Source organism: Megascapheus bottae, chromosome 26, assembly GCF_031878675.1.
Source record: "Megascapheus bottae isolate mThoBot1 chromosome 26, mThoBot2.hap1, whole genome shotgun sequence".
Classification (NCBI taxonomy): domain Eukaryota; kingdom Metazoa; phylum Chordata; class Mammalia; order Rodentia; family Geomyidae; genus Megascapheus; species Megascapheus bottae.
Window position 1 is genome coordinate 23039464 of NC_143534.1, and position 25128 is coordinate 23064591.

General features: G+C 40.8%; 1 protein-coding gene across 2 annotated transcripts in view; it reads right to left on the reverse strand.

The window, feature by feature from the left end:
* Cul2 (cullin 2) overlaps window positions 1–25128 on the reverse strand; it is an 81668-nt gene that overhangs the window by 33924 nt on the left and 22616 nt on the right. For both annotated transcript variants that reach the window (XM_090319132.1, XM_090319133.1), the window contains exons 3-6: window positions 24334–24436; window positions 16410–16504; window positions 9671–9776; window positions 3849–3931 (exon numbers count right to left, since the gene is read on the reverse strand). In XM_090319132.1, the coding sequence (XP_090175258.1) occupies window positions 3849–3931; window positions 9671–9776; window positions 16410–16504; window positions 24334–24436 (387 nt within the window). The remainder of the gene's footprint in view (window positions 1–3848; window positions 3932–9670; window positions 9777–16409; window positions 16505–24333; window positions 24437–25128) is intronic.

Sequence of the window (25128 nt, forward strand, 5' to 3'; positions counted from 1 at the left end):
CAGTGAGCCCAAGAAACAACTTAAAAAAAGACAATTAAAAGGAGCTTACCAAGGCTGGGAGTGTGGCTTAGTGGTAGAGTGTTTGCCTAGCATGCACAAAGATCTGGGTTCAATTCCTCCATACCACATACATAGAAAAAAATCCAGAAGTGGTGCTGTGGCTCAAGTGGTAGAGCTAAGCCTTGAGAAAACTCAAGGACAGTGCTCAGGCCCTGAGCCCAAGCCCAGGACTGGCAAAAAAAAAAAAAAGAAGCTTACCAAATATGTGCTAGTCTAAGAAGAGAAATTAAACAAGCAGGTGCTTTTCCATTCCTAGACAGATAGACTTCACCACTGGGAGAGGCAATGGTAATAGTAGATGAGGGTATTCCTATCTATTTATAACTACATAGTAAAATGACAAGATTAGGCTCAGTGGTAGAGCACTTCTTGCCTTTCATGCATGAAGCCTTCCCTGGATTCAATTCCTCAGTACCACATAAACAGAAAAGGCTGGAAGTGATGCTGTGGATCAAGTGGTAGAGTGCTAGCCTTGAGCACAAGAAGCTCAGGATCAGTGTCCAGACCCTAACACCAAGCCCCAGGATGGGGAAAATAAAAAAAAAGAAGACAGGATTATAATTTGACACTTTTATAAACCTCAAAAGTGAACTTACGCTAGGCACTGATCTCACGCCTGTAATCCTAGCTACTCAGGAGGCTGAGATCTAAGGATCATGGTTAGAAGCCAGCCCAGGCAAACATGTCCATGAGACTTCCATCATAAAACAGCTAGAAGTAGAGCTGTGGTTCAAGTGATAGAGGTCTAGCATTGAGCAAAAAAGCCAAGAACAGCGCTTAAGCTCTGAGTTCAAAGCCCAATTCAAAACAGGAAGTGGGGTGGTGGCACCAGGGGTAGAGAGGTAGCCTTGAACAGAAGAGCTCAGGAATAACACCCAGGCCCAGAGTTCAAGCCCCATGACAAAGAGAAAAAGAGAAAAAGAGAAAAAGAGAAAGAGGAGAGAGGAGAGAGGAGAGAGGAGAGAGGGGAGAGAGGGGAGAGAGAGGAGAGAGGGGAGAGAGGGGAGAGAGGGGAGAGAGGGGAGAGAGGGGAGAGAGGGGAGAGAGGGGAGAGAGGGGAGAGAGGGGAGAGAGGGGAGAGAGGGGAGAGAGGGAGGAGAGAGGAGAGAGGGAGAGAGGGAGGAGAGAGGAGAGAGGAGAGAGGAGAGAGGAGAGAGAGAGAGAGAGAGAGAGAGAGAGAGAGAGAGAGAGAGAGAGAGAGAGAGAGAGAGAGAGAGAGAGGAAACTGAGCTATGCCTCATGTGTGCAATCAGCAAAACAAAGTGATGGGAAATTCAGGAGTTGTCAACAATTAAGTTACAAAGGGATAGAAGGGAAACCTGTTGAATAGAAGACCTTAAAGGGATATCTGGGTGGTTTTTAGTTGTTTTATTTTCTTTGCCAGTCCTGGAGCTTGAACTCAGGGCCTGGGCACTGTCCTTGGGCTTTCTCAAGGCTAGCAATCTACCATCTGAGCCACAGTACCACTTCTGCAATTTTCTGTGCTTGTGGTACCAAGGAATCAAACCCAGGGCTTCATGCATGCTAAGCAAGCACTCTATAATTAGACCATGCTCTCCACCCTGTTAGGGGTTTTTTGTTTTTGGAAAAACTGGTAAGTCTAAACCATAGAACCTAGAAATGCAGTTGAAGGTATAACTACATTTAAAAGAAAAGGGAGGAGGGCGGAAGTTTGGCCTAGTGGCAGAGTGCTTGCCTAGCATGCACAAAGACCCAGGTTTGATTCTTCAGTACCACATACACAGAAAAAGCTGGAATTAGAGCTGTAGCTCAAGTGGTAGAGCACTAGTTTTGAGCAAAAAGTGTCCAAGGACAGTGCCCAGGCCCTGAGTTCAAGCCCAGGACTGGCAAAGAAAAAAACAGGGGGGAGGGTGTGGCTCAAGTGAGGGGTAGCTTGCTTGACACTAGTAACAACCTATGTTCAAACCTCAATGCCAAGGAGAAAAATAAATAAATGAAGCCTTGGGACAAAGTATAAAGAATGAATAGGAGCCAAGAGTTTGGCTGAGTGGTAGACTGCTTGCCTAGCATGAACGAAGACCTGGGCTCACTATGTACCACATACACAGAAAAAGCCAAGTGCTGCTGTGGCTCAAGTGGTAGAGCCCTGGGCTTAAAGCCCAGAGACAGTGCTCAGACCCAGAGTTCAAGCCCCAAGACTGGCAAAAAATAAATAAATAAATAAATAAGAATAAATAATTAACTGAGGGATTCTCTAAACCAATTTTTCTACCCTACTGCTTTACTATTGCTCTTTTTACTCTTGGGAACATGGAATTATTAAAATAACTGGTGACTTACAAAAAAATTACCATTTGCTTTCTATAAAAGACAGACAGACAAGGAGATCCAGCTGGCCTAGAACTCATGATCCTAGTTACTTAGCTTCCCAAGTGCTGAGAATACAGGACTATTAACACAATGTCTAGCTCTGCTTTGTAATAATGTTAAATTTAAGTTTCTTATCAGTTCTATTTGTGCTTTGTAGATGGCTAATTTCTGATTTCTTACATGGTGTCCTATATTAAGAATTGACAAATTATCTCTCATATTAAAAGTGTCTCCACGGGAAATGTCGCTATAGCTCAAGGGGTAGGGTGGTAGTCTTGAGCTGAAGAGCTCAGGGACAGCTCCTGGGCCCAGAGATCAAGCCCTACAAGTCTCTCCACATCAGGCCTGCTGGAAGAAACACACCCCCAAGGAGTAGCATTTAGCAAACTGCAGTAACTCTCTAAATAATTCCTATAAGACTGGAGACGAGGTAAGAGTCTAAAGAAGCATCAAGTAACTTGAAGAGTGTCTTTTTCTAACTCGTTAAATCTTCATTGGGCCCTAAACTGAGAGCATATAAACAAACATAGAAATCTCACTGCTTGAGGACCTTAGAGGTTTCAGAACTGAAGTTACTTCCTTCAGATATTTACTTAATATTAAGCTATTGGTGAAAACCCAAAGACATGCCAAAATTAGGGGAAAGGATTAAAATAACTTTAAAAGATTGACATGAAGTTGGATTTTATTCATTACAATAAACAAGGCTTAATTAGGTCCATTTAACAGCCATAACTGATCCACGGCCCCGCACCATGGTCCGGCCATGGGGCTTGAACTCTGGGCCTGGGTGCTGTCCCTGAGCTCTTCAGCTTCAGGCTAGTACTCTGAGCTCTTCAGCTTCAGGCTAGTACTCTATCACTTAAGGCACAGCACCATTTCTAGTTTTCTAGTGGTTAATTGGAGATAAGAGTCTCAAGGACTTTTGTGCCTGGTTTTGAACCACATCCCAGCCTCCCAGGTAGGTAGGATTATAAGCAAGAGTCACCAGCATCTGGCTGATGGTTGTTTTTGGTTTTTTTTTTGGTTGGTAGTGGGACTTGAACTCTGGGCCTAGGTACTGTCCCTGAGCTCTTCAGTTCAAAGCTATTGTCCTATTCCTTGAGCTACAACACCACTTCCAATTTTCTGGTGGCTAATTGGAGATAAGTGTCTCATGGACTTTAGGGTGGGGGGAGAGAAATGGGGACAAAAACATGAGAAGGGGTATCAATGTGTGTGAAGTAATGTACCCACTACTTGACGAATGTAACTTTAACTCCTCTATACTTTATCCCAACAATGGGGAAAAAAAAAGTCTCTAATACCCATGCTGGCTTTGAACCGCGATCCTCAGATCTCACCCTAAGCAGCTAGGATTACAGGTGTGAGCCACTGCGCCTGGCTGATATATTATTTTTAAACCTTATCAAACAGCAAAGAAGAACAAACTTAGAAAAGATAAATACCAGACTCACTTTTTAATTTCTCGGAGCAGCATTCGAATAAGGATGGCCTGAAGTGGTTCAACCATCAATTTCCTCCACATATCCAATGCTAGCTGCCAGGCAAAAGAAAAATCATCAAGGCTGAATTAAGTAGTTCAACATTTGTTCAAATATTTGTTGGGTTTTTTTTTTTGGTATTTGTTTTTTGGGTTTTTTTGCATTTTTTTATTGTAATTAGTAAAAGGGTAACATGATATTTGCCAGATAGAAGGTGCATTAATTCACGTACATTGATACCCTTTCACATGTCTTGGTACCCCTTTCCCTCCCCCCCCCATTGTTCAAATATTTGTAAAAGTAAAAATACTCATCAAGAGAAATGTTAGTAATATTTAAAATTAAAAAAAGAAACATGTCATTTGAAATATGATGTAAAAATCAATGTTAATAAGTTAATAAATAAAAGAAACTGAAGAAAATGAAAAGATCTAAAGAAAAATGGATTGCTAATTTTAAATCAAAGCGATTACCATATCAGACTTATATACAGCACAGAATTAAGGATTTTTCTTTTTTTTTTTTTTGCCAGTCCTGGGCTTGAACTCAGGGTCTGAGCACTGACCCTGGACTTTCTCAAAGCTAGAGCTCTACCACTTGAGCCACAGCACCACTTTCAGCTTTTTCTATGTATGTGGTACCGAGGAATCGAGCCCTGGTCTTCGTGCATGCTAGGCAAGCACTCTAACACTAGGCCAAACTCCCAGCCTATCATTGGCATTTCTATACAACATTCTATTATCTGAATGTGTCATTGCTTAGTTTTCAATCCTATTGTTGATATGTACTTGTGATTCCAGTTTTCATGGGAGAAAAATATTATGTAGAATTCCTATTATACAGAATTTCTTGACTCATATAATCTAAATTCCCTGGCATTCATGTAAAGGCTGAGGTGTTATGTACTAGGCACGCATATAGCTTTAGTAAGCAAAGGTGCACGGTCTCCCTCTCACATAGCATCCCAAAGCAATGGATACAGCCTAGCAGCCTGCATCCTTGACAACTAATACTGCCAGGCTTTGGTCAAATACCAATACACTAATCTTAATTTGGGGGGAATTTCTGCCAGTCCTGGGGCTTGACCTCATGGCCTGGGCACTGTCTTTGGACACTTTTTGCTTGAGGCTAGCACTCTGCCATTTGAGCCACATGCCACTTCTGTTTTTTTCTGTGCATGTGGTACCGAGGAATCAAACCCAGGGCACTTCGTGCATGCTTGGCGAGCACTCTACCACTAGGCCCCTGTACTTGGTTTTTATTTGTAGTTTGCGGTCATCTTTTTTACTGTTTATTCAGTTTTTGTTGTTTTGGGTTGCACAGATTGCTTTGACGTGAGTGTTTTCAAATGGATTCACTACATAGCCCAGGCTGGCCTCAAGTTCTCCTTCCATCAGCCTCTGCATCCCAGATGCTCAGATTATAGATGTGTCACTATCCCCTGGTGGCATTTTCTTGACTAAGGGTGAGTTTTGGGTTTTTTGTTGTTTGTTTTTCCAGTCCTTGGCTTGAGCTCAGGGCCTGAGCACTGTCCTTGGACATTCTCAAGGCTAGAACCCTACCACTTTCGGTTTTCTCTATGTATGTGGTACCAAGGAATCAAACGCAGGTCTTCATGCATGCTAGGCAAGCACTCTACCACTAGGCCAAACTGAAGATGAGTATTTTTTATCCTTATTGTCTTAGAGTTCCTGCCCCCCCCCACGCCGGTAATATACCCATCACAATTAAGTAGGTTCATTAACCTTTGTTTTGATCTTGATGAAACTTAGTACTTTAAAGACTGAAAATACAGCCCTTGACATTTTCACATATTGCAGTCAGTCTTAGTACTCCAGTCTCTATTTTGTTGACAAAATTTTTTTAAGTTCCTAATAAATTTGTCAATCCTTTACTTTTTTGGGGGGGGGTGTCAGTCGTGGGGCTTTAACTCTGGGCCTGGGTGTTGTCCCTGAGCTCTTCAGCTCAAGGCGACTGCCCTACCCCTTGAACCACAGCACCGCTTCCAGTTTTCTAGTGGTTAATTGAAGATTAGGGTCTCACAGTCTTTAGCGCCCAGGCTGGCTTTGAACCATGATCCTCAGATCTCAGCCTCCTGAGTAGCTAGGATTATAGGTATGAGCTACCGTGCCTGGCTTGCTTTCTTATTTATAATTTAAGAAATTATTCTCTTCCTAAGCTCATAAGCATATGTATCCCTACTCTTCCCCAAAGTTTTCAGGTTTTGCTGTTTACATTTAGAAATTAAAGCTTTAATATATATTTCCCATATAGAACAATTCCAAAAATAAGTACTTTAAGGTTACTTAAAAGAACTTGATACCAGGGCTGGGAGTTTGGCCTAGTGGTAGAGTGCTTGTCTAGCATGCACAAAGACCCAGGTTCAATTCCTTGGTACCACATACACAGAAAAAAAAGCCAGAAGTGGTGCTGAGGCTCAAGTGGTAGAGGTCTAGCCTTGAGAAAGCCCAAGGACAGTGCTCAGGCCCTGACTCCAAGCCTCAACTGGCCAAAAAAAAAAAAAAAGAACTTGATACCCATAAAGGCTATTTTTATCCCATTAATAGCCATGTTTTGTTCCCTTGCAGTAATTATTCTGACCCATAAGTAAAAGTATCAGTCAAATTTTATCTTTGTTTTCTTTTTCAAATAGCATGAATGACAAGGTAAAGGGAGGAAGATGATATACATACAACAAAGGAATTTACCTGTGGTAAAGGGGCAATAGGTCAAGCCTTCCTGAAAGACAAGGTGTCAAAGCTATCAAAGCTAGGATGTGCTCTGACACAGTCTTCATTTCTGAGTACCATGCTCTCAAGATTTCTGTTCACATACACATAAAGATACATAGATGTATAGATAACTAAGATATATGTCTATAGCTATCTCTATATATCTATGTAACTGTTCCATGCTGTATTCAACATAAACAACAGTACATGCCACAAAAAGGGTTCAAAAATATTTAATAATGGAGCTGTGGCTCACAACAGTAATCCTAGCTATTCAGGAGGCTGAGATCTGAGGATTACCATTCAAAGCCAGCCTGGGCACAAAAATTTCATGAGACTACCTCCAATTAACTGCCAGAAAACCGTAAGTAGCACTGTGGCTCAAGTGGTAGAGAGAGCCTTGAGTTGAAGAGCTCAGGGACAGTGCCCAGGCCGAGAATGCAAGTCTGTAACTGAATTACAAAAAACAAAAATTAGGGAACAAATGAACAATGAGACTGACGTCAGCACTATCTATAATGACAAAATATGGGATGATTTAATACAAGTTGTAAGATTTTTTAAAAAAAGTATGAAAAGAACTCCCAGACATAGTAACCTCACCAAAAAGCAAACAGGTAAGAAATACTTTCTATATGGCATGTTATCACTGTCTAAAATATGAAAACATCAACCTGGACGTGTTTGCATGCACTGTATTCTCAGTTCTTGGGAGGCTGTGGCAGGATGATCCAAAGCTGGAGGCCAGCTTGAACTGTAAAAAGAGACCCTATCTCAAAAAGTAACAACATAATAATGAACAGGCTGGGTGCCAGCGCTCATACCTGTAATCCTACTCAGGAGGCTGAGATCTGAGGATCACAGTTCCAAACAAGCCCAGGCAGGAAAGTCTATAAGACTATTATCTTTAATTAAAGAAACAAAAAGTCAGAAAACGAGTTTTGTCTCACGTATTAGAATGCAAGCCTTGAGCAAAAAAAAAAAAGCTCAAAAACAGGGCCCAGATCCTGAGTTCAAGTCCCATGACTGGCACAAAAAACTACTGTGTAAGATACTGGTGGATCATGCTTATAATCCTAACAACTTACAAGGATGAGATCTGAGGATGCCAGTTCAAAGCAACCTTGCACAGAAAAATCCCTGAGACTTCATGGGACACTTATTTTCAATCAGCAAAATACTAGATGTGGAGGTGTGGCTCAACTAGCAGGGCACCAATCCTGGGCCAAAGAACAGAGCTGGAAGCTCTGAATTCAAACCCCATTACGCGTGCGCATGCACACACATATGCACACACACACACACACACACACACACAAAACTAAATTAAATGTAACATCAAAGCTGCATTGTAAAGGTTGGAGTCATGGCTCAGGTGGTACAATAACAGCCAATGAGTGAAAGCATCAGATACCAAGTTAGTCTAGAGATGGGGAGTAAGCTGACATGTGTAGATTATATATATCACAAACATGTAAATATATGTATGTACATAAGGAATACAAATGCATATAAGTTCAGAAAAGCTACCAGTCAAACTGAATGAGCTTTGATTAAATAAAATATTCACTTCTAATTATTGAGAAAGCTCGATAGTGCCCAGGCCCTGAGTTTAAGCCCTAGGACTGGCAAAAAAAAAAAAAAAAAAAAAAAAAAAAATAGAAAGAAAAAGCACCAAACACCCAAAACTTAAATAAAGTCCTTGAACTAATATTTTGTGTTCAATTCTGAGTATTTTTATGTTTTAAGGAGTTCATTAGATCCATAATCTGTTTTGGTTTTTTTTTTTTTTTAACATTCCTGGGGCTTGAACTCAGGGCCTAGGCACTGTCGTTGGGCTTTCTCAAGGCTAGAGGTCTACCACTTGAGCCTCAGCACCACTTCTGGCTTTTTCTATATATGTGGTATCGAGGAATCAAACCTAGATCTCTGTGCATGCTAGGCAAGCACTCTACCACTGGGCCAAACTCCTGGCCTGATTTAGCTAATTTTTAAGTCTTTTGTCCTTTACTTTTTTTGTTTTGGTTTGGGTTTTTTTTTGGTGGGTTGTGGGGCTTGAACTCTGGGGCCTGGGCATTGTTCCTGAGCTGTTTAGCTCAAAGATAGTGTGCTCTACTCCTCCTTCCGCCACAGCGCCACTTATAGCTTTCTGGTGGTTAATTGAAGGTAAAAGTCTCATGGACTTTCCTGCCTGGGCTAGCTTTGAACTATGATCCTCAGATCTCAACCTCTTAAGTAGCCAGGATTACTGGTGTGAACCACTGGTACTCTGTTCCTGTATACTTTTAAACTACAGGAGTCAGCATTCCTGAATAATCTTAGATTTTTCCACACTGCAGTAACATAAACCCTGTCATTCACCTACCATAAATGTAGTAAGAAAATAGTAACTTTTACATATTTTTATCTCCAACCTATCAAAAGATTCTTAGAAATCATATCATTTTATTTACATTCAGAATGTTTTAATATTGACTATATTGAGATAATCAATTTAATATCCTTGTTTAAAAAAAGACATTGAGCCAGACACAGTGGCTCATACCTGTAATCCTAGCTACTCAGTAGGCTGAAATCGGAGGATCAAGGTTCAAAGACAGCCCAGGCACAAAAGGACCTGACACTCTTATCTCCAATTAATCTCTAGAAAATGGGAAGTGGGGCTTGGCTCAAGCGTAAGGCAGTAGCCTTGAGCTGAAGAGCTCAGGACAGTGCCCAGGCCCAGGGGTAGGGTGGTAGCCTTGAGCACTCAGGAGGAATTCAAGCCCTATGATCCACACACAAAAAAAAAATGGGCTGGGAGTTTGGCCTAGTGGTAGAGTGCTTGCCTAGCATGCATGAATACCAGGGTTCAATTCCTCGGTACCACATACATAGAAAAAAAGCCAGAAGTGGTGCTGAGGCTCAAGTGGTAGAGCTCTAGCCTTGAGAAAGTTCAAGGACAGTGCTGAGGCCCTGAGCTCAAGCCCAGGACTGGCAAAAAAAAAAAATTGACATTAAATCAAATTATTCAACATATTTAAAACATATTTATGTTTGCGATCACTTTTAAAAATGTATTACCTCTCCTATTTCCATAAGTGGTTCATTCATATCTACTCCACCATAGCCATACTGAAGATCAGCTTCAGTCAACTTATTCTTTTTAATAAACTGAGTGTTGAGATACCTGAAAAAGAAACGTAGCATCACTGGTTGCTAAGTTAATGTCAGTGAGAAAACAAGTACAGCTTTGAAAGCATAATTTCAAGCTAATAAATTGACTACAAATAAATGCATCACTGGTATTTATTAAATGCTATGTTGAAATTCAATAATATATGGGTGGGGAGAGGAGGGGAAAACCGGGAGAGAGCAAGGGAAGACACTGTCCAAAAAGAAATATACTCTTTACTTGGCTTATTGTAACTATAATCTCTCTGTACATAACCTTTATATTAATAATTAAAAATCAGTAATAAAATGTAAAAGTAATGAAAAATACATCAAAGTAGTAAAAATAAAGAATAAGTTCACTGGCAAATCCAAAATAAACCATGTAAAGCTTAGAAATATAATGAAAAAATTAAATTACCTCTACTCTTTCTGCAAGGCCCTGAGACAACAAATACCTTTAGAGCAGAAAAAAATACTATTATCCAGTCACACTTTAAAATTTTCAAGGGTTCTACTGCAAAAATCCCCAATATGCACACAGTTGAACAATGATGGGTCACTTTCTACAGTTTAATTTGCTAATTCCCGAATCTTAGATGAAGTCAACATTATGAAAATTTAACAAAAAGAATGGGAAAAGGGGTGGGAGGAGGGAAATGGGGATCAAGACATGAGAAAGGGTATCAATGTATGTGAAGCAATGTACCATCTATCTGGCGAATATAATGTAACCCCTGTATTAAGTACAATAAAAAATATATGAAAAAAAATGGGAAAAGGGGCTGGGAATATAGCTTAGTGGTAGAGTGCTTGTGTAGCCTGCATGAAGCCCTGGGTTCCATTCCTCAGTACCACATACACGGAAAAAGCCCAAAGTGGTGTGTGGCTCAAGTGGTTAGTCTAGCCTTGAGAAAAAGGAAGCTCAAAGGACAGTGCCCAGGCCCTGAGTCAAGCTCTAGGACTGGCCAAAAAGAGGAAAAAAAAAAAAGTAAAAGGTCACAGCTAAGTCACTTCAGCTAAAGAATTCTTTATTTTTAATTTTTAAATAAAGACCCCCAACTACTCGGGAGGTTGAGATTTGAGGACTGCAGTTCAAAGCCAGCCTAGGTTGAAAAATTTTTGAGACTCTTACCTGCAATTAACCACTAAAAAGCCAGAGGCAAGAGAGAGCTAAGGGAGAGCAACCAGACTTTGAGTTCAAGCCCCAGTACCAACTAACATGAATGCACACATACTCGTACAAGTGTATGCGCACACGTACGTGTACGTACACACATACACACACACACACACAGGATCAGATCGCAATCAGTAGGTAAGAAAAGATAGAAAACAGATAGTTTCCAAGAGCAAGATTATTGGTAAAACTGAACAGACTGAGTATTACCAGAGGAATACAGACTATGGAAAACATTTAACATCTTCTGAGACTAATAACTGTGATGAACTTGAAGATGAATATACATTTCTGAAATAAAATGTTCCACTAGGACTTTTAATGTTCAAGTACACAGTTTCAATCCTCTTAGATTTCACTTTAATTCCTTTAATGTTTTAATGCTTTACAAGATTCTGCCAAACCGACGGTGGCTCATACCTATATCCTAGCTACTCAGGAGGCTGAGATCTGAGAATCTCAGTTCAAAGCCAGCCTGGACACTAAAGTCTGTGCACCTCTTATCTCCAATTAACTACTAGAAAACAGGAGTTGGGCTATGGCCCTTAAGGGGTAAGGCGGTAGCCTTGAGCTCAGGGATAGTGCCCAGGCCCAGAGTCCAAGCCCCAAAATCTACCAAAAAAAAAAAAAAAAAGATTCTGCCAATATATAAAGAGTACTGGGCTGGGAATTTGGCCTAGTGGTTAAAGTGCTTGCCTAGCATGCACAAAGACCCGGGTTCGATTCCTTGGTACCACATATATAGAAAAAGCTGGAAGTGGTGCTGAGGCTCAAGTGGTAGAGTTCTAGCCTTGAGAAAGTCCAAGGACAGTGCTCAGGCCCTGAGCTCAAGCCCAGGACTGGCAAAAAAAAAAAAAGAAAATTATACTTATGTATGCTTATGTAAAGTTTATTTTACAGATTTATTGGGTTTGTGAATATCATTGAAACAATCATCCTTTAGCTTTTGTGGATCTGAAACATTTCACAAAATGTATTCTTTTTTAAAAAATTATAAAACAATAATACATCTATGTTAACTGAAAATCAGATTATTTTACTAACAATTTATTAATCTATGTGTTGATAGGGATGTCTGTAAAGATACACATGTAAAAACATGATACCCACAAAGAAATCTTAGCACAATGCCCAAGTAACACCCATATTGCTATGTTTTTCCGGCAACTGAGTAAGTTAATAAACATGCTTGCTCTGGTTTTCTACAATATTAATAATAGAATTTGTAAACTAATATTCTAAGGTAATTTTTTCCTTTAAGAAAAAGGATGAGCTTATAATCTATAAGTGATTAAAAGTGTGTTAGGAAGAAGTGGATAAGCCTTGAAAATCTCTTAGCATGGGTTCTAATTCTGCCTTTAATCACAAGCTAAGTGATCTCAAGCTAACCTGTTAATCTTTCCAAGCTTCCACTTCCTCTACTGTAAAAATGTACACACCAGCTAGGCACCAGTGGCTCTTGCCTATAGAAACTAGCTACACATAAGACTGAGACCTAGCCAGGCTTGGTGGCTCATGCCTGTAATCCTAACTACTCTGGAGGCTGAGATCTGAGGATCAAGGTTCAAAGCCAGCCCAGGCACAAAAGGACCTGACATACTTATCTCCAATTAACCCCTACAAAACGGGAAGTGGGGCTTGGCTCAAGGGTAAGGCAGTAGCCTGAGCTGAAGAGCTCAGGGACAGTGTCCAGGCCCAGGGGTAGGGTGGTAGCCTTGAGCTGAAGTGTTCAGGGAAAGCACCCAGGCGGAGTTCAAACCCTATGACCCCCGACACACACACAAAAAAAAACCCACAACGAAAAAAGCCAAGGGAGAACACAGTAGAGTTCAAGACCCAGTAATGGCACAAAAAAAGAAGGGGCAAGGGGAAAGAGGGATAGAGGGAAAAGAGGGGAGAAAAGAAGAGAGAAGGAAGGGAGAAAGGAAGTAAGGAGATAGTTTTATGTGTACACACACACACAGAGGAATACTTGCATATGTACATAAATAGTATATTAAATGATTGTAGTAAACAAAAAGAAGAGCCAAGCAAATTCTTAGAAAACAGGAGTAGAAAAAAACCTCCTTAAATCTTTATTAAACCTTATCCATTAAAGAGAAATCCCATGATATGATACACTCTGGAGTTATCAATATACCTAAGATCCACTTGACTCACAATGCATAAATGAACACTCATGGACTCTTACCCTTCAAATTCCCCTAAATTTCATCTAGAGTAGTGTGTGTGTACATACATCTGTGTGGGTGTGTGTGTGTATACACACTGTTTTGCTGGAGATCAAATCCAGGGTCACACTCATTCCAATCTAGGCACAGTAATCCTGTGCCTGACTACAATGGTACCCAGTTTCATTCCTGCATTTTGTACTTCAGAAGGCCCTGGACTATTAAAATGTAAGTCCAGTGTCTAATGAGACAACTTCAACTTGCAGGGGTTTGTTTTGTTTTGCCAGTCCTGGGGCTTAAACTCAGGCCCGAGCTCTGTCCTTGAACACTTTGTTCAAGGCAAGCACTCTGCCACTTGAGCCACAGCACTACTTCCAGCTTTTTTCTATGCATGTGGTAACAAGGAATCAAACTGAGGGCTTTGTGCATGCTAGGCAAGCACTCTCCCACTAGGCCACATTCCTGGCCCCAAACTGCCAATTTATTATAAAAATAAGAGATAAGTAACAGTGTTACATTGGTGGAAGGAAAGTAGGAGAAGACAAGGGAGGGGTAACAATGTTCAACAAGCAATGTACTCTCATTACCTTACCTACGTAACTGTAACCACTCTAACATCACCCGTACAATAATTCAAAGGAAAAAAAAAAGTCTTAAGATCAGAGAAGCAAAGAAGGATAAACAAAAAAAGACTGAACACTGACCCAGTGACACACTGTCGTAATCCTAGCTAGTCAAGACTGTAGTTCAAAGCCAGCTCAGGCAAGAAAGTCCATGAGGCTCTTATCTCTAATTACCACCACAAAGCCAGAAGCAGTGCTGTGGCTCAAGTGGTAGAGCACTACCCTTGAACAGAAAAGGCCCAGAGACAGAGATCAGACCTCAAGTTCAAAACTCAGGACCAGCAATAAAAAGACTGAGCACTGGTCTGGAAACAAGGCAGAGCCACAATGCATGATGGGACTGCACAGCAAATACCAAGAATGAGCAATTCCTCAACCTCTCCCCAGTGAAAACCTGGAAGGACCCAGCAGTGACCCAACTAATAGTGTACAGGGCAAAATTACAGAGCATCCATGCCAGGCCACAATCAGTTCAAAGAGAATACCATGCCTACGTACAAGAGTGGAAACCAAAACCAAAAACAAAACTCCATACTTACTACGACTATTTCTTACTTATTCACTATGTGTCAGTAAGCAGGCCTTACATTCATTCATACACACATTCATCAGGGTTTTGGTGAACAATGGATCACATGACACTAGTCCCCTAAAACTGTATTGCTTAATGATGTCATTGTCATCTTAGCTTGTGTATATGGACTGATGACTGAATAAGCACTCTTACTAGAATAGGTTCTGTCATGCAACAGATGACTGTCCTCATTTCTACTGTCTACTGGACTGGGTTCTCGATCAGCAGAGAATGAATGCCATGGCAACACACAGCAGTGGTAGTGACACCAAAGACCTATGCAGGAGACAGCACAGGAAGGCAGACCAAATTTAGAAAGGGGAGTATCAGGAGTGCCAGAATTAGTCATCCAGAAAAAGGAAGAAAAGCAATTCAGGCAGATGCAGTAGCATAGGGAAAGGCAATATTCCCGAGAACAAGGTAGGAGAAATGAAAGGAAAACTAACAAGCACTTCATCTTCCATGAAATGTGAAATACTGAATGCTAGAGTCAAATAAGAACTTCCAAGGACCCAAGTCTCTTCAAGTAGAAATAAAGGCCTTCCTCAATTAAAAAACCAAAAACAAAAAAACCTCCAAAGGAGCAAAAATTTAAATTTACACAAACAAGTTTCATCCAAATTGACTTTTCACATTCATTTCTGTTGAGATTTGGCATGTACTGTAGGCTCCGGACAGAACAAATGGAGCCATGCCACCTAGTTTTCATTTTTTCAGAAGAACTTTTCCTACATACTGCCTGGCCACCAAATATACCCATGACTGAAACTATCACTTGTTGTTAAGAGAAATGATCTCATTCTTTGAATTTCAGTGACAAATACCAAATGAAAATTACTCCTCCATAATCAAAGTCATTATTCTGTACTATTAAAAAATGGTAATAAGCCAGGCCCTGGTAGCTCATGCCTGTAATCCTGGCTACTCAGAAGGCTGAGATCTGAGGCTCATGATTCAAAGCCAGCTCAAGCACAAAAATCTGAGAGACTCATGTCCAATTAACCACCAGAAAAGCTAGAAGTGGTGCTATAGCTCAAAGTGGCAGAGCAGTAGCCTTGGGCTAAAGAGCTCGGGGACAATACCCAGGCCCAGAGTTCAAGGCCCATGACTGAAAAAAATAAAATGGTAATAAAAGGCTGAGTATGGGGCTGGGAGTCTGGCCTAGGGGTAGAGTGCTTGCCTAGCATGCACAAAGACTCGGTTTCAATTCCTTGGTACCACATACATAGAAAAGGCTGGAAGTGGTGCTATGGCTCAAGTGGTAGAGCTCTAGCCTTGAGAAAGCCCAAGGACAGTGCTCATGGCCTGAGTTCAAGCCCCAGGAATGGCAAAAAAAGAGGAAGAGTGAAAAAGCTAAGGGAAAGCACCCACCCAAACCCTGAATGCATGCTCCAATACTGGCATCGAAATAGTAATAATATGCTAATACAAGTGAAGAAAATCTTATTCCTTCCATTACTAACTGTAGGCAATACTGTCTAGATTGTTAAGGTTTTTTTGAATTAGTACACATTAACAACACCAGAGGGGTTATTATACTCCACATTCATAGTGCTCTGAACAATTTCATTAGGTTGTTATGTACATATATGTGTGTATATACATATTGTAAGTATATACATATATTTTGCTCCTCTCCACCCCGTATCCTCTCATTTCCCTCATCCCATGACTGTTAATCGTCCCCAACAATTCCATTTACATTCACATCCCATTACCATTATCAACCGCATCAGCATAATGGTTTTAGGTCTAGATTCTATAAACAAACAAGAATATGTAACATTTGGCTTTGGCTTTTTGAGTTTGGCTTATCTTGTTCAGCATGATGATCTTCAATTCTACCCAGTCTCCTGCAAATGGCATAATTTTATTCTTAATAGCTAATATTCTATAGTACATCTGTACTGTATTTTATTTATCTACTTACTTATCAACTAGTTATTCAGCTGACAACAAAATTTGACTATGATGCATATAGACAGAATTGTTTAAACATACTTACTGTGGTTGGCTTGAGGTATGGCTCAAATGGTTCGGCACCTGCCTGGCAAACAAGAACCTGAATTCAAACTCTAGTATCATCAAAAATTGTACTTACCTATACAAGCAGTCCATATAGTCTGCACCCTTGCTATATTCTTCCCAATACCTATGATACATAACAAGTACTTGTTCTTCAGATTCCAAAACTCTCTATATAAAGAGGGAAAAAAAATTTATGAAGCACTAACCATTTTCATTGTAATCTATTCATTTTCATTGTAATCTACTCAATTTTGATATATTACATTTATACATTATATTCTACCATTAGTGAAAATGAAGCAACTGGGGAAAAGGCAGGCCTTAGCTGTGACAAACAAAAGGTAGTGTTTTGATTTCTGTTTAAAATAGCAGATAGCTCTCCATTATTTTGTATCTATGTGGCTCAATTACTATTCCAAATTAATTACCTTTTTTTGGTTTTGTTTTTTTTTTTGGTCGGTTGTAGGGCTTGAACTTTGGGCCTGGGCATTTTCCCTGAGCTCTTCAGCTCAAGGTTACGACCCTACCCCTTGAGCCACAGCACCATTTCAGTTTTCTGGTGGTTAATTGGAGATAAGAATTTCACAGATATTAGTGCCATGGTTGACTTTCAAATCGAAATCCTCAGATCTCAGCCTCCTGAATAGCTAGGATTACAGGCATGAGCCACCGCTGGCCAAATTAATTACTCTTGATCACATCACTGTAAGACATCTTCATTTTACAAATTAAATTTTCTATTTACTTAACAGAAACCTATTACTTTTGGGAAAAAAAATTAACAGAAAACGAGCTGAGCATTAGTGGCTTACTCCTGTAAATCTAGCTAGTCAGGAGGCTAAGATCTGAGGATCTTGGTTCAAAGCTAGCCAAGGGGGTCAGGAGTTTGGCTTAGTGGTAAAAGTGCTTGCCTAACATGCACAAGACCCAGGTTCAATTCCTTGGTACCACATACACAGAAAAAAAGCTCAAAGTGGTGTTGTGACCACCGTGAAAAAACCCAAGGATAGTGCCCAAGCCCCAGGACTGTCAAAAAAAAAAAAAAAAAGCTAGCCAAGGTAGGAAAATCTTATCTATTACCTGCCAGAAAACCAGAAGTAGAATGGTGGCTCAAAGTGGTAGAACATAGCCAGGCATGGTGGCTCACACCTGTAATCCTAGCTACTCAGGAGGCTGAGTTCTGAGGATCGAGGTTCAAAAGCCAGCCCAGGCACTAAAAAAATCTGTGAGACTCATGGGACTCTTATATCCAATTAACCACCAGAAAACCGGAATTGGCACTGTGGCTCAAGGGATAGGGTGGTAGCCTTGAGCTGAAGTGCTCAGGGACAGCGCCCAGGCCCAGAGTTACTTAGTGATAGAAGGCTTACCTAACATACATGAAATCCTGGGTTCAATTCCTCAGTACCACATAAACAGAAAAAGCCAGAAGTAGCATTGTGGCTCAAGTGATGGAGTGCTAGCATTAAGGAAAAGAAGCTCAGGGTCAGTGCCCAGACCCTAAGTTCAAGTCCCAGGACTGACAAAAACAAAAACAAAAAACAAAAAAACCTAAAATCTCAGGTCTACTTTTAAAAAAATTGTAAAAGGAGTCTAACAATAAAACTACATGATACTAAATAGAATGCAATGGACTAATATTCAGGCCAGCCCTGGCCACGTGACCTCCATCCATTTTCTTTTCCCTCTCTCCCTTTCTCCCCCCCCCCCCCTTCCCTCTCCCCCCTCCCCTCACCTCTCTCCCCTCTCTCTGCCATTCCTGGGGCTTAAACTCTGGGCCTGGTGTTGTCCTGTTTTGTTTTTTATTGTAATGTACACAAGGGTTACAGTTACATTTGCCAGGTAGTAGGTGCATTACTTCTCACACATTGATACCCCTTCTCATGTTTTTGTTCCCATTTCCCTCCCCCACCCCCTCCTAATCATCTTGTTTTCGCCCTTCCCTTTTCTATTTCAAATAAACAAATAAATGTATATACCATATGCCAGGTAACCAAGTCAGATACAGTAACAACATGATATTAACCAAAGGGCAAAAAAAGAGAAGAGAATAACATAGTACATTAAGAACAACAATCACACAAGATAAACCTCTTGTTTCCATATCCTGGAGATCCTTTCATTTAGCCTCATCCTATATGCACTATCCTTTGCACTCTCTAGGCTTTACACTATTGTAATCCTCTGCTAGGAGTGTACTGTGTTTTAAGGCCAGCACTCTTGCTGCTTGTGCCGCAGCCCCACTTTTGGCGGTTAACTGGAGAAGAGTTTCATGAACTTTCCCACCCATAGCTAGCTCAAACTGTAACCTTCAGACCTCAGCCTCCTGACCAGTTAGGATTACAGACATAAGCCACCAGCACCTAGCTATGAATTCAAGTTTACATAATTCTTCGATGAAATGTCATGCTTTTCAACTTGCAAATTTAATAATTAAGGTTTAGGAAGGTAAAAACAGCCTGTAATTATAACTGTCCATCAAATTTGTAGGTTAAAATTAGCAACTACTTCTAAGAATGCTTGTGAACTAATGCTTTTACTAAGTAAGATATAACATAAGTCTACAGAAAAATTTGCTAATATGTCAGAACCCAACAGTTCCAGGTCTACTATTTTTTTTCTTTTTGGTCAGCTGTGGAACTTGAACTCTGGGCCTGGGCACAGACCCTGAGCAATTCAACTCAAGGCTAGCACTCTACTCCTTGAGCCACAGTGCCACTTTCTGGTTTTCTGGTGGTTAAATGGAGATAAAACTCTCACAGACTTTATTGCCTGGGCTGGTTTTGAACCACAATCCTCAGATCTCAGCCTCCTGAGTAGCTAGGATTACAGGCATGGGCCACCACACCCAGCTCAGGTCTAAGAACTTATTCCAGAAAAATCATATAGAAGGAGATCAGGAGTTTAGCCTAGTGGTAGAGTGCTTGCCTAGCGTGCACAAAGACCCAGAATTGATTCCTCCATATCACATACATAGAAATAGCCAGAAGTGGTGCTGTGGCTCAAGTGGTAGGGCTTGAGTCTTGAGAAAGCCCAAGGACAGTGTTCAGGCGCTGAGTTCAAGCCCCAGGACTGGCAAGCAAGCAAGCAAGCATGCACGCGGGCACGCGGGCGGACACACACACACACACACACGCACACACACGCACACACAGAAGCCAGGAGTTGGTTGGTTGGTGGCTCATGTCTGTAATCTTAGCTACTCAAGAAGCTGTGATCTGAGGATCACAGTTAAAAGCCAGCCTGGACAGAAAACTTTCCCAAATCATACCATCTCCATAGAATGAACATTTTTTTACAAAACATGGCTAGGTTACAAAAGTTTAAATTTAATAAAGTGTGAGTAGCTAGCTCAAGCAAAAAAGTCTATGAGATTCTTATTTCTAATTAACCAGCAAAATGCCAGAACTGAAGGTATGGCTCAAGTAGTAGAGTGCCAGCCTTTTAGTAAAAAGTCTAAGGGCCTGAAAAGTACAAGTCCCTGTCCGTAAGAGCCAGTACTGTTTCACATGTGCGCATCCCCCCCCAAATCAAATTAAGTATACCTTGTCATGTATATGGTATATATAAACTTTTTGTCCTAGGATTTCAAAGAATATATGGTACATATGACTTCCATGAATCTGTACTACAGTATCATTTTAAATCTTAGCGTTAAGGCTGGAGAATAGCTTAAGTGATAGAGCATTTGCCTAGCAAACCCACAGTTACCAGGAGGGGAGGGGAGAGGAGAGAGGGGGAGGGAAGGAAAGGGGAGGAAGGGGGGAAGGGAGGTAGAAGGGAGGGGGAGGGAGGGGGAAGAGAAGGGGAAGAGAAGGGAAAGGGAGGGGGAAGAAAAGGTAAAAAAGAAAGGGAAAGAGGGAGAGAAAAGGAGGGAAGGAAAAATAACGGAAAAGAAAAAAATTAGTAATATAAATATTAACTTCTCAGATTCGATAACCACTACTCTTATGCAAGGTATCAGTATTAAGAAACTGAATAAAAAGTGAGAAAGCTGAATAAGGTCATACAAGCCTATAATCTCAGCTCCTGATCATCTGACATAGGAGGATTACAAATTAGAAGACAGTGTAAGCTACATAGCAAGGCCCTCTTCCCAAAAAAGAGCAAAATAAAAAAAAGGGGGGGGAGAACAGGACAAGGGAGGGGAAGACTCACTGTATTTAAGTAACACATAATCTAAAAATAAGTTACAAATATCTGATATAGTTATAAATTACAGTATCAGCAAAAGTCACTAGCTTATAATAGCAGAAGTTTAAAACAACTTAACATATTAAACAATGAAAGGGATGGGAATGTAGCTTAGTGGTAAGAGTGCTTGCCTGACATTCATGAAGCCCTGGGTTTGTTTGATTCCTCAGTACCACATACACAGAAAAGGCCACGGTGGCACTTAGCTCCAAGTGGTAGAGTACTAGCATTGAGCAAAAGAGGCTCAGGGACAGGGCCCTGGCCCTGACTTCAAGCCCCAGAGCTGGCAAAAAAAAAAAAAAAAAAAAAACAACCACTAAGCCCAGCAACAGTGGCCCACAATTGTAATCCTCGCTACTCAGGAGACTGAGAACAGAGGATCACAGTTCAAACCCAGCCCAGGCACTAAAAAAATCAATGAGACTCATCCAATTAATCACCAGAAAATTGTAAGTGGCACTGTGGTTCAAGGGGTAGGGCAGAAGCCTTGAGCTGAAGAGCTCAGGGACAACACCCAGGAGCAGAGTTCAAGTCCCACTACCAACAAAGAAAAAAAAAATAATTTAAACATGGATCTGAAAAATGCACCCATTAGAACACTATCATGTACATAACACATAAATATAAGATTCACTGCAGAACATTTATGCAGGGTGGCTCATGCCTGGAATCCAAGCTACTGAGAAACTGAGATCACAGGATTGTGATTCAAAGCTAATGCAGGTAAAAAAAATCACCCAATCCTATCTCAACCATCTGGGCATGGTGGCACATGCCTGTCATCCCAGCAATATGGAAAACAAACAAGAAGACTGTGGTCTGGGCTGGCTGGGGCAAAAAGGTAGACCTAATTTAAAAAGCAAAACCAAAAATCAGACTAGGTTCATGAAATGGAAACAAGAAAAAACCAAACAGACTGCAGAGTAGCTCGAGTGGCAGAGAATCTAACTAGCAAGCATGAGGCCCTAAGTTCAAACCCCAGAACAAGACTGACCAACAGAAAGGAAATACAAGAAGGGGAGGAATAAAAGAAGGGAGGGAGGGAGGGAGGGAGGGAAGGAAGGAGGGAGAAAGGAAAGCAGGGAAGGAGTGTAATTGAAAAATCACATGACAGTCACTTCAGTTGTTAAAAATCATAAGAGTACCCTAAGGGAAATACATGTTTCATTTTTATTTTCTTAAATAATTTTGCTTTTCTCCCACTGAAAGAACTTGGAATCAAGTATCTGGATTCAACAAGCACACTTGTATTTTTGTTTTAAGAAAGGGCCTCACTACATAACTCAGGCTATGATTTGTATTCCTCATCTTCCAACCACAGTCTATTGAATATGGGATGGGGATTACAGTTGTATATCAGTACACCCAGAAAAACAAGCAGCTCCTGAGCTCTAATCTGCCATGTGTCTTGCTCTGGGCCAGCTCTCAAGGCCCTTCAGTGGCCATTTCAAGTGAATTAGGGTATGGGCATGGACAAGGAGTAGCTTCCAGGCTGGTGGCCATGATGCAGTGCTTGGAACTCACAGGAAAAAAACCACACCCCTGCTGGAAAGGAATTGTTTCTTCCAGTGTGATGCATTAGTGTGTCTGGATGTTATGTATTAGGAATATCAGAAGCACTTGAGAAGCCTAGGACTTAATAACTGATACTGATATGGATAACCTTGGTCTATTTTGTAATACTTTAACAAAACAGCAGAGACCAGCTTAAGTGATAAAGAAAAGTAGTCCATTCAGCTCATGGTCTGTTTGTCTGAACTCAGGAGACCACATTTAGAACGAGTCATGCAGAGTTTTGAGGCAGTGCCAAGCATCACATAGCAAGACAGCATCCTAGCTCAGGTGCATCCTTCTCTTACCACCAGGGTACATGTTTCTATCATAATCATGACTATTTGGTAGGCAGAGATAGGAAGAGTATAGTCCTGAAGAACATCATATAAAAATTCTAAGATTCCATTAAAAAAAATAAATGGACACAAAAATGTATTACCAATGTGGCTCAAGTGGTAGAATTTCTGCCTAGGAAATATGAAGCTCCAAGCTCAAACCCCAGTACCACCAAAAACAAACCAAAATGAGTTCAGAGTTCCAACTTCTCAGGGGGCTAGACACTTTCTGTCCATCTCCCTATTTCCACACCACTCTGCCTGCCACAACCCCATCTGTGCTTGAGCTATTGCTGCAAGTCACCATAAAGTATGACTGAGAGAATATCTCCAAGAGTGTGCAAAGTAGAAGAGAAACATCCCCTAGGCAAAAGCATGGAGGCAATAGGACTACTGTTCAAGCCCCCTGTATGGTAACAGTTTAGCTACATGGCATCTGCAGATCCTGGGAGCCTCTCATGTCACAACCTAGTCTGGGTTCAACAAAACCAAGCAATCCTATGTCCCACCTTGCTGACCAATGAGGAGATGACTGCTGTATGATATCAACTCTGTGACTTCATATGAATTCTAGGCTCATAAAGTTGCTGTCTTCCAATGCCTGCTGTATTACCCTTCTCCTCATCTTTGTCCTTGTGCCCTTAGGCCCTTTTGAAAACAGCTCAGAGATAAGCTCCTGTATTCAGGCTGCCACATTTTATAATTCATGTTAAAGAAGAAAAAAATAAAAGATGTGAGGGTCATTTAAAAAAAAATCGTAAGAGTACTAAGTGAAGGAGTGGTTCTGTGGCTCAAGTGGTAGAGTGCTAACCTTGAGCAAAAAAAACATCAGAGACAGGGCTGGGATGTAGCTCAATAGCAAAGCACTTGCCTAGGAAGTGCAATGTCCTGGGTTCGATCCCCAGTGCCAAAAAAAAAAAAAAAAAAAAAATACAGTTACAAAAAAAAAAAAAAAAACAACAACAACCTGGGGCCGGGAGTTTGGCCTAGTGGTTAAAGTGCTTGCCTAGCATGCATGAAGACCCGGGTTCAATTCCTCGGTACCACATACATAGCAAAAAGCCGGAAGTGGTGCTGAGGCTCAAGTGGTAGAGCTCTAGCCTTGAGAAAGTCCAACGACAGTGCTCAGGCCCTGAGCTCAAGCCCAGGACTGGCAAAAAATAAAAATAAAAAAAATAAAAAAATAAAAAAAACAAAAACCAACAACAACAAAAAAATCAAAGACAGTACCCAGGCCCTGAGTTCAAGGCCCACGATATATGGACATACATACACACACACATACATGAGCAAGCCAACCTAATACTAATCAGGTGAAGGGATTTACCAAGATGTGCAAATTAGAAGTAAGGGGCATTCAGTGGTAAGCAACATCCAATGAGCTGACTACCCCTTCACTTACTATTTCTATCATCTTGAACAACTATACAGATTTCCCATGGAAGAACATAGTGTTTAACTCAGGTTTTTTTTTTGTTTTGGGGTTTTTTTTTTTTTTTTGGTTTGTTTGGGTTTTGGGTTGGTTTTTTTTTTGCCAGTTCTGGGGGACTGAACTCAGGGTCTGAGCACTGTCCTTGGGCTTTCCTCAAGGCTTGTGCTCTACCACTTGAGACACAGCACCACTTCCGGCTTCTCTATGTATGTGGTACCAGGAATCAAAACTCGGGTCTTCCACGTGTGCTAGGCAAGCACTCTACCAACTAGGCCAAATTCCCAGCCCATAACTCATAGATTTTTTTTTTTAAAAAGTGTATATATGTATGTATGTATGTATATATGTATGTAACAAGAAAAATACTATTTAAGAAATGAAATGAAAACCTTTAATTTGATGTAAGAGTTCTACACGGGGAAATGAGCTAGTCAATTACACAGCTATCAACACATTCACATCATGTATGTACCAGACCTTACCTTGTATAAATGCCGAACATGAGTTTCCAAAAAAATCTTTGTTTCTGTATAAAGTCTTTCTCCAAGCGGTTCAGGATAGGCCACACATAAAGCATAGATATCTCTAGTTCAATTATTAAGGTTTTCATATTCATTAAAGTTATCATTTTAAGCCAGATACAGTAGCTCACACCTTGTAATCCCAGTTACTTTAGTGAAGTTAGGGAAGATCACAGTTCAAGGCCAGTCTGGACAAAAAGTTAGCAAGACTCCACGCTGTACCAATAAGCCAGGCACGGTGTTATGTGCCTACATCGTCCTCACTACATGGAAGGGATAAGGAAGATAATGGTCTAGGCCCAACCCAGCAAAAATGAGAGGTCCTATCTCAAAATAACCAAAAGAATTGGTAGTGTAGCTGGAGTGGGTAAAATGCCTGCCTAGCAAGCTTAAGGCCCTGAATTTAACTAAAAAAAAACTGTAACACAACAAAAAAAGGACTGACTCCTAAGAGGTTACATGAAGTAACACATAAAATAAAAATTAAAAATTTGCCAACATTTCTAAAGTCAATATCAGAGTAGGTAAAAAGTATACTATCTAGGAAATTATCAATTTGGTAACAAGGATTAAAAAGTAGCAAAATGGCTGGGATTTTAGCATAGTGATAGAGTGTTTGCCCAGCATGCACAAAGACCCAGGTTCAATTCCTCAGTATCACACACATAGAAAAAGCTGGAAGTGGTGCTGTGGCTCAAGTGGTAGAGCTCTAGCCTTGAGGAAAGCCCAAGGACTGTACTCAGGCCCTGAATTCAA